At 41.6% G+C, this 14,619-nt stretch overlaps 2 protein-coding genes across 12 annotated transcripts in view; both read left to right on the top strand.

Annotated features, from left to right (window-relative positions):
* SLC4A7 (solute carrier family 4 member 7) overlaps positions 1-5,429 on the top strand; it is a 70,858-nt gene extending 65,429 nt beyond the window's left edge. For 6 of the 7 annotated variants that reach the window (XM_035128762.2, XM_035128764.2, XM_035128763.2 and 3 more), the window contains one exon: positions 232-5,429. In XM_035128762.2, the coding sequence (XP_034984653.2) occupies positions 232-313 (82 nt within the window). In that variant the 3' untranslated portion in view covers positions 314-5,429. The remainder of the gene's footprint in view (positions 1-231) is intronic. The other variant, XR_009558376.1, reaches the window with a different exon arrangement.
* A 2,466-nt stretch (positions 5,430-7,895) lies between these two features.
* Positions 7,896-14,619, top strand: part of NEK10 (NIMA related kinase 10) — a 110,572-nt gene continuing 103,848 nt past the window's right edge. For 4 of the 5 annotated variants that reach the window (XR_004693485.2, XM_035130104.2, XM_035130103.2 and 1 more), the window contains exons 1-5: positions 8,160-8,289; positions 9,743-9,843; positions 10,173-10,233; positions 13,237-13,370; positions 13,998-14,096. Coding sequence is in view for 4 of the 5 variants with exons in the window: in XM_035130104.2 (XP_034985995.2) it covers positions 9,782-9,843; positions 10,173-10,233; positions 13,237-13,370; positions 13,998-14,096 (356 nt within the window). In the remaining variant the exon portion in view is untranslated. Of the gene's footprint in view, positions 8,102-8,159; positions 8,290-9,742; positions 9,844-10,172; positions 10,234-13,236; positions 13,371-13,997; positions 14,097-14,619 lie in introns of those variants that run through there. The other variant, XM_060280658.1, reaches the window with a different exon arrangement.

Below are 14,619 nucleotides of genomic sequence, written 5' to 3' on the forward strand. Positions count from 1 at the left end.
TTAAATGTTTAGCGAAAAACAGCACTCAAGCCATAAACCCTAAGAGAATAATCTTGAATCCATGTTAAATTTTTCTGATGTGCTTGAAATGTGTTAACTTAAGTGTGTGTATGTGCATGTTCATAATAAAAAATTATATGTGATACATGAAATACAGGTGCTATTTGATAAAATTTGAGTGTGTTATATATATTCTTTGGCTCATCTAACCTTGTGAATTGTTCTTAACAGCTCTGAAAAAGAAGAGTGTGTGAAAATAGACATGGAAAATACTCCTGAAACAAAGTATGTAGATGCTGAAACCTCATTATAGAAGTGAACAAGGGTATATATTATTTTATAGGATATACTGTAAAAGGGTGACTTCACCTCTTCTTTCAAGTACTGAAATTCGAGAGATATGGATACTGTATGCACAGCAACAAGACTTTCAGACAAGATAGAAGTGATGTCCACTCTGGAAATATTTATTTTTAGTGGAATGTTTTTCATTTTTTTAAATAGGAAAATTAAAAATTCTTTTTAGTTATCAGTACATGCATTGCATGTCAAATCATCTTTAATTGTGAAGTATTGGTTGCATTGTTTATAACTTTCTAGTATGTAGTAGTTTTTATAATTTATTGCAGTACATGTCAAATTTTCAGGCAATTACTGTTTGGGTGTTTGCAAAATGTTCTAAATGTCAGTCTCCCTAGGAAAAAAACCCCCAATGCCCTTTCATAAATGACTTTATTTTCAGCCCATTCTCACTTCATGTTGCTGTTTTATGAGGATTTAAATGGTTATCTGTGAGAATGATTTATTAGTCCTAAATTAGTATAACACTAAACACAGTGTTGTTGCCTTTCCCATGTTCCCATAAGTCATGGATACCACAGTACCTATTCATAGTGCATATTTTGTATACAGATTATTTTGCCTCCATTGAAATTAATGAGGCATTATTTATACAGGGTCTGCAGATTTGAATACACATGTAGGCTCCAAATTAAGGTTCCTGATTTAAAATGTAAGCTTAACAGACTTCAATTATCCAATGAGTTTGTTTCCTTTTCCTGCATGTGCATAATATTAATTGATCTCTGAAAATACATTCAGAGTGGTGAGAGCAGGGGATTCCTGATTCAGAAGAGGGTTTGCACTGGAATCTTGCTTTTAAACAAAGGGCTTTCGAACAGCCCCACACAGACTCAGAGCAGCCAACATGTAGGGTGGAGGGAGTGTGCCTCACAGAGGATGGAAGACAGAGCAAGTTAGCAATCACAGAGCCAATCCTGACTCAATCAATAGAACTCAGTATCTCAATGCTATTACTTGGAAGGCTTGGATCCAGACATTTATGTGAGGGGAAAAAACACTTCCACTTGTGAAAGGCAACCCAGCTGAATTTATTCCATTTCCTCATCCAGCTGCTGCCCCCATACCCCATTCTACATTCTAGAGAGTCTACTGGCCCTTAGGAGATGCTTTGGGCAACCACAGGGCCTAGAGCAGGGGGAAGGAGCTAGGAGAGCCTGTTGCATGAACAGAGTTCTGCTTGAGTGTTTCAAGATCCACTCAATATGTTTGGAACTGCAGCTTGCTTATAAAATATTAGGCCATGCACAGAAGTAAGTTGCATTGACGTCAATTGGTGCTTAATTTTTAAGGCAGTGAATCAGGGTCCAAAGCTGTGCATGCAGAGCTTCTGCAATGTGGAGGATGTGCAAATGAAATTATACCCTGTATCAAGGAAAGATCTTGTATTTGCTGGATCTTCATGGTACCTATCTGAAAATCCCACACATATGAAGAAGGCCCCTAAACTGGAGCCACTGTGTTTAGCATCAAGGTGTGAGGATTGTGCAATACATTAATCTCTATGCATTTGAAGGAATATAACAACTTTATTTAAGTTCAAATTAAAAGGCAAATTAAACATGCAAGGTCTTCAATTTTAAAAGCATATTGCTTTATTATCTCCTCTTACTGAAGTCAGTTGTATAAATTGCTAGCCACACCGGAACAGGGATGCGGGGGACTGACCCCGCCTGTCATGGTTGGACTCCAATTCCCATCATCTGCAGCAAATATGGCCAGTAGTCAGGGATGATGGAAGTTGTAAATAAATCATCTGGAGGTCCCATCCCTGCACCAGAATATTAATGCTCATTTCTTTCTGTGGCAGAATCAAGCACTTTTGTATATCTGTCCTGATGAAATGCACAGGACTTAAGGCTTGAACTGCAGCTGTATAGTATCTGTTTGCCAGCATGGACTTCATTCATCTTGCCCACAGTAACCAATTCTTCTAAAAGTGAAATGGCAGCAACTGGTGAAGCCATTCATTGGTAGGAATCACCACAGTGGAACGATCAAATAGGTCTTTAAAGACCACTATTGGAAGTGGTGGATGATGTAAACATAAAACGTATAGTTACTGACTGGTTAGGAGCTTCAAGTCCATATGGACCTCTCATGCTAGCAGAGATTCTTAGTGGAGTCCATCATCACTACTACCTCCCAAAAGTTTCCCATTAAGAATGTGCTTTCTTTTCCCTCCTTGATTGCCTGGCAGCATGCAATTCCTGTTAGCAAACTGCCTCACCACTTGTTACTGAAGAATGCTGTTCATATGAAAACTTAAGATCCTCAAACCTTGCAAAGAAGTCTAGTTGTTGACATTGCTCACAATTGTAATAGAAGCCACATAACTTATTTTCGGTCAATAATGAATATTTGCACCTCTCTTTGTGCTTTCTGTCAAAAGAAGAATTTGCGCATGTCTCCCACAGAACTTTTCACTGGGGATATGGCAAGAAGTGCATGTTGGATCTTGAAAGTAACTTGGTGCACCCAGTGGAACATTTTACTTTTCTGAAGAGCAAATTCATGTACCATGCAGTTGACTGCTTTTGAAAAAGCTGTTTTCAGGGCAGAACCAGAGGAGTGAATAAGTCCCACAGTAGAAAAGCAAATTGTGGGGCTTAGCAAAAGCAACTGTGCTTAGTGACCTGAAACAAATGAGAGCAAGTAATGGGAACAGAAACCTATGGAATTGACACTTAAGATTTACTTGAACAGTGGCATTTCCTTTTATTTTATTTTATTTTTAAATGCTGCTAAATGTATTCACAGTTCAAAGAAAAAGTTAACCCTATTAAATCAACATGTAGGGATAAGGGTCATGTCAGTAAACAGAAGAGCTGATGCCTCAGCACCATCAGATTAGCTTATCTTTGCTATTGGTAAGAGTATAGCTATAATGTTCATTCCTGGATGTTCACGTAGCTTGTGCCTTAGCCTTCAGAAAATATGCACTTTTTCTTTATTTGAAAATCATGACCACCTGTCACTTACCCCATCTCTTTCACAAAAGGTGTGTTCAACATCTTCAACAATCACGTTTGAAAACAAATGTGTTCTATTTGGTACAGTAAAAAAAACAACAACAATCATGCCTGTAGCTTTCAGAGTTATTCACACTCGTCTTCCATTACTGAAAAATTACTGTGGGTAGTAATTTGCAAAGATCCAAACAGATTGTCTTGAATTTTAACCCTTTGTTTTCTAAGCCTATAATTCCATAATGCTGAACAGTTCGTATCAACTTTTCAGTGCCAAAGGGTTAATAATTTTGGTAACTTAAGCAAAGATCTGAAAACTACTTAGAATCACAATATTTATTTTAATTATGTAAAAATATTATACAGTGCCAGGCATAACCATGACTTGCAATGTAGTTTACATTGATTGTTTCGATGTTGTTTGTTAATGTTATCTTACACATCTGATAGCATATTAAATCCTGATGACATGCTGAGAATTCCAGTGGTAAAATCTAGGTTATTTACTGCTTATTATACTGTATAAACGTTCTTTCCTTCTCCATAATTAAAAAAAAGGATAGTATTAAAGTAAGACAGTGAAGGACAGAACTTTTACTGTACCTAGATATAAATGTTGCCTTAAAAGGTGTAAATGAGTAAACTTTACTGTGCACTGATTCACCTTAGGGTGGAACCTAATTTAAAGCCAGTATATTTCCATTAAACCAGTAGACTAAATAGTTGAGCACTTTTTTAGATACCTTGGTTGCCTCCTGGGGAGCAAATTAGTTTACTGTGTAAAAGGCTGCAGAGCCACCCCAGGAAATGTGCTTATTCTGGTTTTTTGTTTAACTTTTTTTAAAAAAAACTTTTACAGGAAAGATGTCTGCATTTTAATACTGGCATCTTCTGTAAAGAACATTAGTGTCACAATAGAATCTAAACAACCCGGTGTTTTTAGTTTGTGTATGAACTTGTAAAACTCTGTTCTAGATATGCACAAACAACTCATTATGCTTAGTTTGCAGTGTTCCATGCTGCAAACCGTGTTTAAGGCAGGTTATTCCAGATTATCAAGATAATCAACAAAAATGTGCAAGATAGTGTACAAAGCATGTCAGTCATTTAGCATCCAACAGAACATTTCTCTCCCCCCCCCTTCAAACACATTTATCTCTATGTACAGTAGTCTTGTAAAATGTGCCCATTGTAAAAGTAAGTTCCAAGTGTAAAAAATGTCACGGATAGATGAAATGCAAAACCAAAATGCACTGGTATGCATTGTTTAAAGGGGTTATGTATTATACATATGTTTTATACATTGTGTTTGAAGTTACCAGTTCAGAGTTTGTAGATCATTAGCACAACATTTTGAATGTATTTTGCTTTTGCTTTTCTTAAGTTTGGTCAGTAATTTAATGGTTTTTTAGAATGATTGATTATAGGTGCCATCCATTACCTAATACAGTACAAATGTTGTGAAGAACCATTTATTTTAGTGAATGTACAGGCACATAGTTGTATGTCAATATATACTTGTATTCTGAATACAAAATAATTGTCTTGTGGTTTTACTACTTGCAGTTTTTTATTTTAAATCTTTTTAGTAAATTTGTCAATTATAGGAAAATGGTTGCAATTGGTGTGAAAATAAAGTTTTTCATATTTAGTACATATTGTCACTATTTGGCAGTCTTGGAGTAACTTATTTAATGCCAGGTTTTTATAATGCAATTTATTAGTCAGGAGATAAATTCCTTTGTAACATTTCCCATTTGTTATTGATGCTTTGTTGTGTAAGTGTGTCTTCCAGTGTTCAGAGCTGAACAAAAACATTTTCTTTGATTTGCAGTGTGATTCCACACTTTATTCCAGTTTTTATGACAGTTTTCTAATTGCATATAACATTTCCTTTTATAATAAAATCCAAAGCAAGTTAACACTGTTCCAAATGTAGAAACAATATTTTATTAATTTATATAATGCCTACAAAAAAATTCTCCAACATGTACTGTGAAAAATCCAGCCTTTATAATTTGTTTAATGAATGTTGCGAAAACTATTTTTTGTAATGTTTCAAAAAGTTGACAAAAAGCAATAAAATGCCACTGAATTTAACGTTTTGGGTTAATCTTTAATAACTGTTGTTTAGTTCTGCAGGGTTAATGTTACTGATATAATACATGAAAGCTCTCTGGTGCTCTAATTTTTATCTAGCTAGTCTAGTTTAGAGTGAAGTTCTTGCCATGTGTTTAAGAACTGCACAACCAGCCAGTAAGAGCTGTGAGTCTACAAAACGATGCTACAAATTGTACCACTGTATAATGCTGCAATAGGTATCTTTTGGATCGACGTTGTGTTATATTATTAGACGGTCAAAATCCTATCACTGTGGTAGGCAGGGGTTGTAGTGAATTGAAGACCAATACAGTTCAAGGATCCCAAGAGTAGAGTTTTTGCTATTTCTCATAGGAATGAATGGCAGCTATTGTAGGCTTGAGGTAGGTTAATCTTTTCCCAGTGTTGACAGTTTTGTGAGCGATGGGGCAAGTTATGCTCTTCCCCTGCAATAATGGTTTTAGTTCTATCCTGTTTACTGTCATAAAACTCAGAGGAAGCAACTGAGAACTTGAGTTTTGTTTCTTAGTGACACTAGAAAGCAGATTTACGTTTACTGGTACGTAACCGAAAAAGACATTTACTGGAATGGTATTTCACAAGGTATGCTGAAATGTACACTCCTATATTGCACACCTGATTCTTCCTCCCATGTTAGCAAAAGCAAGAAAAGTCAGGAGGGGGGAAATACATATTTTCTGTTTTCTTGCCCTGTGTCTATTGGATCAAGGTAAGTGGGAAGAAGCAGCTTCCTTCCTACATCTGCCCTGCAAATACTCAGATTTTAAAGAACTGTATGGGACAAGATGATGCTGTTCTTCCCTTCTATCTTGCCCTGAATTCCAGCAGATCCATTGCCTTATTTGTAACTGGCACCCAGATAATTTTGTTGGCATACAAAAGTATGCCAGCATTTGAGGGTGAAGCCATAGCAGTATGCACGGATTCTTCCTATTAAGAGGAGACAAGGTTAGTACAGTAATTGGGCTTTGCAGAATGCTAAAAAGGAAACAGGAAAACATTACATTTTAAAAAGAGAAATTAATAAAAACTACAATGTAAAGGGTCAGAAAGAGATGCTTGATCAGAGTTGAGCAGTGGTCTAGAGATTCGCAATATAACTGGATAAATATTAGATATTGCAGCTTTATCCATATTGTATGTTTTTGCTCTTTCTGTGGTAAGATTTGGTTCTGTTCAGTCTTGCCAATTCTATTCTGGCTGTAGGTTATACTCTATTGAAATTGAGCAAGAGAAACAGAGCCAGCCCAATACAATTGGCACCTGAGATGTATCACAAAATAGTGCACCAAGGAATAAGAGGTGAGTGAAGATCTACATCAGGAACAAGGATGAGAGGAGATCAGCAGCATTACCTATTTGCCAAGAGGCCGCTGTAGAGGTGGCACTGGCCACCAAGGAGCACATTGCAGTAGCAGGCAGTACATTCTGCGGTGGGCAGATCTGCCCCTGTGGTATTTGCTGCCTGAGACATACATCACCTTGCCTCATGGGTGGACTGGCCCTGAAGAGAAGTCTTTTGGCTATGTTGCTTTGGAGCTGTCCTGTGCTTCTATAGAAACATACGGTACGTTAAATTCATTTACTTGGAGCCCCTCTTATTCCGAAAAGGCTCCCCAGGTGCCTTCAACTTCAAAATAAAATAAAAAGGGGAGTCCCATTTAAAATGCACGACACAAAAGGAGAAAATGCCTCCAACCGCAACAAGGCAACATCATGGGATCTGTTGGGGAGTGGTATGAAGTGCCATAGAATAGAATTCTAATGTAGAGTTGGAAGGGATCCTGGGGGTCATCTAGTGTAATCCCCTGCAATGCAGGAATCTCATCTGCATAGTTGCACATCTTGTTTAGACAGAATAGCTAACTGGAACACATACCATATTTAAAGTATAATATTTGGAAGCTGGTCATTCAGAAGGTGAAGTTTCCCACATGTATTCCAAAGCATAATCTTTACAGCTCCTCAATATGTTTGAGAGCTAATCACAGGCCACTTAACTTGGTTGTTTCAACGATTTGGAGCAAATAAAATTTCAGTATAGATGTACCATGTATGAGTATCGTCGCTGCTGTTTTCTATAAATTCATTTTCCTCTCTTCCAAATCAGTACATCTAATTTGCTACATAAGTTAGGTTAGAAAACAGCCCTATTTTTTTTACTGCGGTCCTTAATTATAATTAAAAATATTATCTAAAGACCTCTTGGAGAGGACTGGATGTGAAGCAGCAGTCTGTACATGCTCAATAAAAATTCGTAATGGAATTAGACACTCCGACTCTGGATTGGGTCTTGTCTTCCAAACAAAACCACAAGCGACGTGGCGCCAGCCTCCTGTTTCTCTCCACCTTTTGGGTGAATACGGTAATCTTTCCCCCTTCTGCCCGCTTCCGGGTACTTGCAGAGGTAGGGCCGCCATTAGCCAATCAGAAAAAGGCCGCTCGGTGACGTCACCGCGCCTACTGAGAATTTAGCGCGAGAGTCGTTTCTTTCCACTACGGGACTGGGAGCCCCGAGCGGCTTCTCCCGTTCCTATGGCAACAGCAGCAGCGGCGTTATCCGTCTCCCCTGGAGCGCCGCCGCCTTCACAACGGCTCGCCATTGGTCGAAAGAATCGATCGTTTAGCAGGAGGCGCGCTTTCATTGGCTGGTGCGTTTGTCAGTTGGCTCGTCCAGCCGGGGGGGGGGTTGGTCTTTTTTGGCTCGGATTCAAAAATAGCAATGCTGTAATAATAATAAGAATCCTAAAAAATAATACACGGAGAGGTGCGTTGGATCTGCATACTGGGGAGGGGCAGAGAGATCGGGAATCCAGGGCGTCGCCCCTCCCTGTGCGAAGTGAGTAGAGTGAGGAGGGGGATGATTGGGAGGAACGAAGGACGCAGCGTTTTGTGGAGTTTCCCATCCCATAATTTATGATTGGATGGGAATTCCCAGCGGCCCCCGGAGAGCAGGCGGGGGAGAGCCGCTAGGATCTCTTTTCGGTGCCAGATTTAGCTTTGGAACATACGCAGTGCGTGGTTTGTTCTGTCTCATATTTAGCTTGAAACACTATTGTTATTATTATTATTTGTGCCTTTTATTGAAAAAAAGGTGCTAGTACACACCATAAAGTTGTTACAGTAAGTGCCACACTTCTAACATTTTAACATTCAGCGGCCCTGAGGCCGGTTTTGACTGGGGAGGGCGGGGTATACATTATTATTATTATTATTATTATTATTATTATTATTATTACTTTGAGGGAGGAGTGCCAGTACTGTGTACTCTTGAGTACCCCCAGAAAAAGCACATATTTTTAAATTTGTACATCATAGTATCTTATATATGTCAGTACATTTATCAAGGCTTTTGAGGAACAGGTGTCAGCACTTCCTTGATCTTTTTTTTTTTTTAAAGAGAACTTTTTATCATTTTGGAATGTACAAACAAACATGGAAACGAGTCAGCATAGAATAGGTGGTTGCTAACAGGCCATTCATCTTTTAGTTCCTGCTTCCCCAGCTGTTGAAATGGAATCCAAAGAAATTAGACTTTGTGCATATTTTGACCATGATCTTGAAAGCTCCATTCCACTCAACTTTGCGATTAAGTTCTTGAACATCAGTTCACTTTCTCCTTGACATGCACATGCTGTGTGACAAACCATATTTGAAAGTGAGAAGTATCTCAAAAGCGATTTGAGATATGGCATGTGGATTTGTGGTTAAAAACAACAAAGGTGAAGAATCCCACTTCGTAAGCAGCAGCTTTTAAGAGAAGCTAAAACAGCTCTTTCATACCCTCCAAGTGTCCCTCTTTTCCAGGGACAGTCCCAGATTTACAGAAGCCATCCCGGTTTCTGATTTGATCCTGGAATATCCTGCTTTTCTTTAGGACGTCCCTATTTTCATTAGAGAAATGTTGGAGGTTATGGAGTTATGCGACCCACGAGCCAAGGAGACACAATCTTTAGAAGTCATCTGAAGGCAGCCCTGAATAGGGGTTTTTAAAAAAATGTTTAATGTTTTATTATGTTTTTATATATGTTGGAAGCTGCCCAGAGTGCCGGGGGCAACCCAGTTAGATGGGTGGGGTATTAATAATATTAATGGAATAGGATGTCCCTATTTTCATTGGAGAAATGTAGAAGGGTATGCTCTTTTGATTTATTTAATCTCTGGACCTATTATGTATTCTCTGTTTTCTTTCCTGTAGATATCTCTTTCTCCAGTTACTCAGGTTATCTACTGGTATTGCCCTTCACTTGTCAAGTGAAAAAGCAACATTTTTACATTTGTTTTCTCTTCAGAGGCATGATGTGTTAATCCTGATGCCTTGATGTTATACAATGCCTGATCAACACAAGAAGGTGAAGACCACAGACAAGGCAACTGATACCAAACCTCAAGGGTACTGTGCTTTTCGCTAAATGTCAGCAGTGACTCTCTGGAATCTGCACCAGCTGCCAGACAGAATAGTTTAATCTGAATCGCTCTGTGTACATGGTGACTGTTACTCTGGTCACCAAGACCTTTTCACTTTGGCAGAAACAATTGGTGGTTAAGAAGCCTATACAATTTGTGGGTGTGTAGAGCAGACTGCGGAGGCAATACTGTGGAATGCTTGATACAATGCTGTAGAAATATAAACGTCAATATTATTTCATTTAGATTACTTCCTCATGAAATAAGGTAGTGTAATGTGTTGTTAATAAGCATCTGATTTATGTTTTCTCCTAGGGATTACTCAGACCTTAAAAGGCTTCTGGCACTACTAAATGTCCAGTCAAGCAAACAACAGGTATTTTTCATTAGCCATTTTGTAACGGCAGGCTGTAATTATTAATTTATTCATTATTATTGAAATTCATTTGATTTTGAAAAGACTCAAAATTTAATATTCAGATATTCAAAATTAATTTTTGAACAGTAGCTTTCAAGCTGTGTGTAAACATGAGGGCGGGGGATCCTTTTTAGGAATGCATGGAGTTAAAAAGGAGGATTCCATTGCATCTGGGTTTTCTTTTGTTTCTTCCCAAGGAACTCTGGGAATTGTAGCTCTGAGAGGGCAATAGGGAGTTCCTAATCCTTCTTAGCACCCTTAATGAACTACATTTCCCAGGATTCTGGGGAGCGGGGGAGGAAGCCATGAATGTTTAAAGTGGTATGATACTGCTTTAAATGTATGGTGTAGATGGGGCTTATGTGTTGAGGTCGGTCAGGCATCCCCAAACTGCGGCCCTCCAGATGTTTTGGCCTACAACTCCCATGATCCCTAGCTAACAGGACCAGTGGTCGGGGAAGATGGGAATTGTAGTCCAAAACATCTGGAGGTAGAGCATGCCAATAGTAAAAGTACTTCTTTAAGAAACTGCCTGTGCCCTTTAAATAAATCTTTTCTCTCTGGTACCCTGTTATGGAGAGATGTCATCAGCAAGTCCTCTCAGCCCTCACCATTGGCCATGCTTGCTGGGGTGGAGGGGAGATGGAGTCTAAGAGAGGGCCACATCCCTGCTCTATACATAAACAACTTATTCTCAGGAGGCTGTGCTCTGATTCCCTGCTCTTAATAAGCTCACTTTGTTCTCTGTCTACTTCTGCAGAGCAGGTGATTTCTATTCCAGGAAGGCTATTTGAGGAGAGAGCTCTCTCCTCGGTTTTTGGTCCAGGTTTTTAAAATTTCCCTGAAAAGTACCGTGTTTCCCCTTTTTTAATACGTAGTCAAAAAGTAAGCCAGGGCAACAATTTTAAGCATTTGAGAAATATAAGACATACCCTGAAAATAAGACATACCCCCATGCCTGCCAACTGGGGGCCTGGAACCAGGAGGTAAAATGGCGTTTAAAAACGCCGTTTGAAGTGATTTCAGCTTGCCTCCCCGCCGCCTGGAACCGGCTGCTGCAGCGCGCAGCAGCGCCGGGCGGAGCGCCCAGCAACACGGACGGAGCGCTCAGCAGCACCAGGAGGAGCGTCCCACCGTGCCAGGCGGCGGGGTGGCAGGCCTCCTTGGCATGGCGAGGAAGAGACGAGGCCGCTGGCTCGGGCGCTCCTGAGTCCTGACCCCAGCCGCTTCTACGCGGCAGCAGCAAAAGAGACGTGCGGCCACATGGAGAGGCGAGCGCCCGAGCGGGAGACGCGCTCTCTGCAAAGCTCTGCACTCACTTCATCCGCCCGACGGGAAAGCGAAGTGGGGAAGAGAAAAAGAGAAAAAACCGAAGCGGCTCTTTTTCTCTTCCCCACTTCGCTTTCCCGTCGGGTGGATGAAGTGAGTGCAGAGCTTTGCAGAGAGCGCGTCTCCCGCTCAGGCGCTCGCCTCTCCATGTGGCCGAGCGGGAGACGCGATCTCTGCAAAGCTCTGCACTCACTTCATCCGCCCGACGGGAAAGCGAAGTGGGGAAGAGAAAAAGAGCCGCTTCGGTTTTTTCTCTTTTTCTCTTCCCCACTTCGCTTTCCCGTCGGGCGGATGAAGTGAGTGCAGAGCTTTGCAGAGAGCGCGTCTCCCGCTCAGGCGCTCGCCTCTCCATGTGGCCGAGCGGGAGACGCGATCTCTGCAAAGCTCTGCACTCACTTCATCCGCCCGACGGGAAAGTGAAGTGGGGAAGAGAAAAAGAGCCGCTTCGGTTTTTTCTCTTTTTCTCTTCCCCACTTCGCTTTCCCGTCGGGCGGATGAAGTGAGTGCAGAGCTTTGCAGAGAGCGCGTCTCCCGCTCAGGCGCTCGCCTCTCCATGTGGCCGAGCGGGAGACGCGATCTCTGCAAAGCTCTGCACTCACTTCATCCGCCCGACGGGAAAGTGAAGTGGGGAAGAGAAAAAGAGCCGCTTCGGTTTTTTCTCTTTTTCTCTTCCCCACTTCGCTTTCCCGTCGGGCGGATGAAGTGAGTGCAGAGCTTTGCAGAGATCGCGTCTCCCGCTCGGGCGCTAGCCTCTCCATGTGGCCGCATGGCTCTTTTGCTGCTGCCGCGTAGAAGCGGCTGGGGTCAGGACTCAGGAGCGCCCGAGCCAGCGGCCTCGTCTCTTCCTCGCCATGCCAAGGTGGCCTGCCACCCCGCCGCCTGGCACGGTGGGACGCTCCTCCTGGTGCTGCTGAGCGCTCTGTCCGTGTTGCTGGGCGCTCCCCCCGGGCGCTGCTGGGCGCTCCGCGCTGCAGCAGCCGGTTCTGGGCGACAGGCTAAAATCACTTCAAATGGCATTTTTAAATGCCATTTTCCCTTCTCAGGGCTGACTTCGCTGGGCGCGCGCTACACCTGAACCAGGAACAGCTGATTTCAGCGCTACAGCTGATCTGTATCTGCATGTGCCAGAAAGTGTCATGTGTGATTGCACAGAGCACCAAGCCTTAAGACATCCCCTGAAAATAAGACACCGTGGTTTTTTTTGAGGAAAAAAAGTTATAAGACGGTGTCTTAAAAAGGGGGAAACACGGTATAGACACAAGCTTCCTGCATCTTAGAGAGCATTCAAGAAGACTAAGCAGCCATTGCTGCTCAGAACTTTCTGCCTTGTGTGCACCCAACTGCCATTTTGAGAATGCTTGCTATGTTTTCATTCCTTTTTCTTCTGAATACTCCAGCTGCATCTTTTCACCATCTGTGTGCACAGCTATGGAGAAGAGACAGCCAAGCTTTCCAGGGCGCCTTGAAATCTGCTGTATATATTGGATTATTATTTTTTAAAAATTATCTCTTTGTTGTCTGAATTCAAAGGTTAAATTGCCCAAGGTCCCAGTAACAATCACATATTTTCCTCTGACCCAGCTAAACACTTTATATCATTTGTCTTATAGTAAATCTCCTTTGCATTTGCAGCTGCCAGCCCTTAACTTTGAAAGTTCTAATAATAGCATGACCAAGTCTGAGCAATACTCCAGCAACCCTTGTGGAGAGAGATGTAGAGGTCAATGGCAAGAATCAACTGAAGCTGTTGAACTGGAACACTTTAGGTACTGTGCAGAAAAGAAAACCAATGTTTATTGCATTTGTCTGGATCCAATTCAAATCCTTTTATGCTATATATGTATAAAATCTTTACTATTGAGTATGCTCTAGTGATCGGCGGTTCAAATCCCTGCAATGGAGTGAGCTCCCGTTGTTCGGTCCCAGCTCCTGCCAACCTAGCAGTTCGAAAGCACGTCAAAGTGCAAGTAGATAAATAGGTACCGCTCCAGCGGGAAGGTAAACAGCGTTTCCGTGCGCTGCTCTGGTTCGCCAGAAGCAGCTTTGTCATGCTGGCCACATGAGCCGGAAACTGTCTGCAGACAAATGCCGGCTCCCTCGGCCTATAGAGCGAGATGAGCGCCGCAACCCCAGAGTCGGACATGACTGGACCTGATGGTCAGGGGCCCCTTTACCTTAGGGACTTGCCCTATTATTTCCCCTGGGTGCTGAGTCCAAGCAGGAGCAAGAATCCAGTTTGGAGTACATTGATTGTAACCTTTGTGGTCATTTTCATTAAGTCACTGTAGTCAAAAATGCGTTTCCTGCACAGACAACAATCTCTTGGCATCCCATCACTGCGAGCAAAAGCATTTGTGCCTTGTGCAATGCCCATTTGCCTTTTCTCCCCTTAGTATGAATTACAAGAACGAGAGGAAATTTAGTCAACATCCACAGCACAAGCTGTTTCAAGACATCTTTACAGCTTTGGTAAAGAACCGGCTGATTTGCAGGTAAGAAACATCAACTATGTCTTTACCTTTGGAATAAGTATCAAAGCACCCAGCGGGATCAGAAAGGCACCTCTTTGTGTGGTTGGGTTTCCCTTTGGAACAGGGACTGCCACTCTCCCAAAACATTAGACTTCCCCGGTGGTAGTTGACCTTAACACTGCAAGTCTATTGACTTTCATTAAAAGAAATAGCATTAGTTTGGGGGTGTTCCAGTTAAAAGGTGGCATCTTGAAATTCTACAATCAGTCTAAAAATCAGGAGGAAAAAGGTGGACTAGATACACAGTTCTGCTATCTTTCTAAGTTGTAGCCTTTTGAAATACTTCTAACACGGCTTTCACTAAAATCTGAATTGCTGTTTTGATGATGGCTTATTTCCTATTCTGGGACTTTTCATCCCAGCTACGTCAAGAACTGTAAGATCGCCAGCACAGTACAGTTCTAACATTGTCTATTCAGAAGTAAGTCCCACTGAATTCATTTACTCACAGGCAGATGGGTATATAGTTGCTGCCTACGGCTGC

Source organism: Zootoca vivipara, chromosome 12, assembly GCF_963506605.1.
Source record: "Zootoca vivipara chromosome 12, rZooViv1.1, whole genome shotgun sequence".
In the NCBI taxonomy this organism is placed as follows: Eukaryota; Metazoa; Chordata; class Lepidosauria; order Squamata; family Lacertidae; genus Zootoca; species Zootoca vivipara.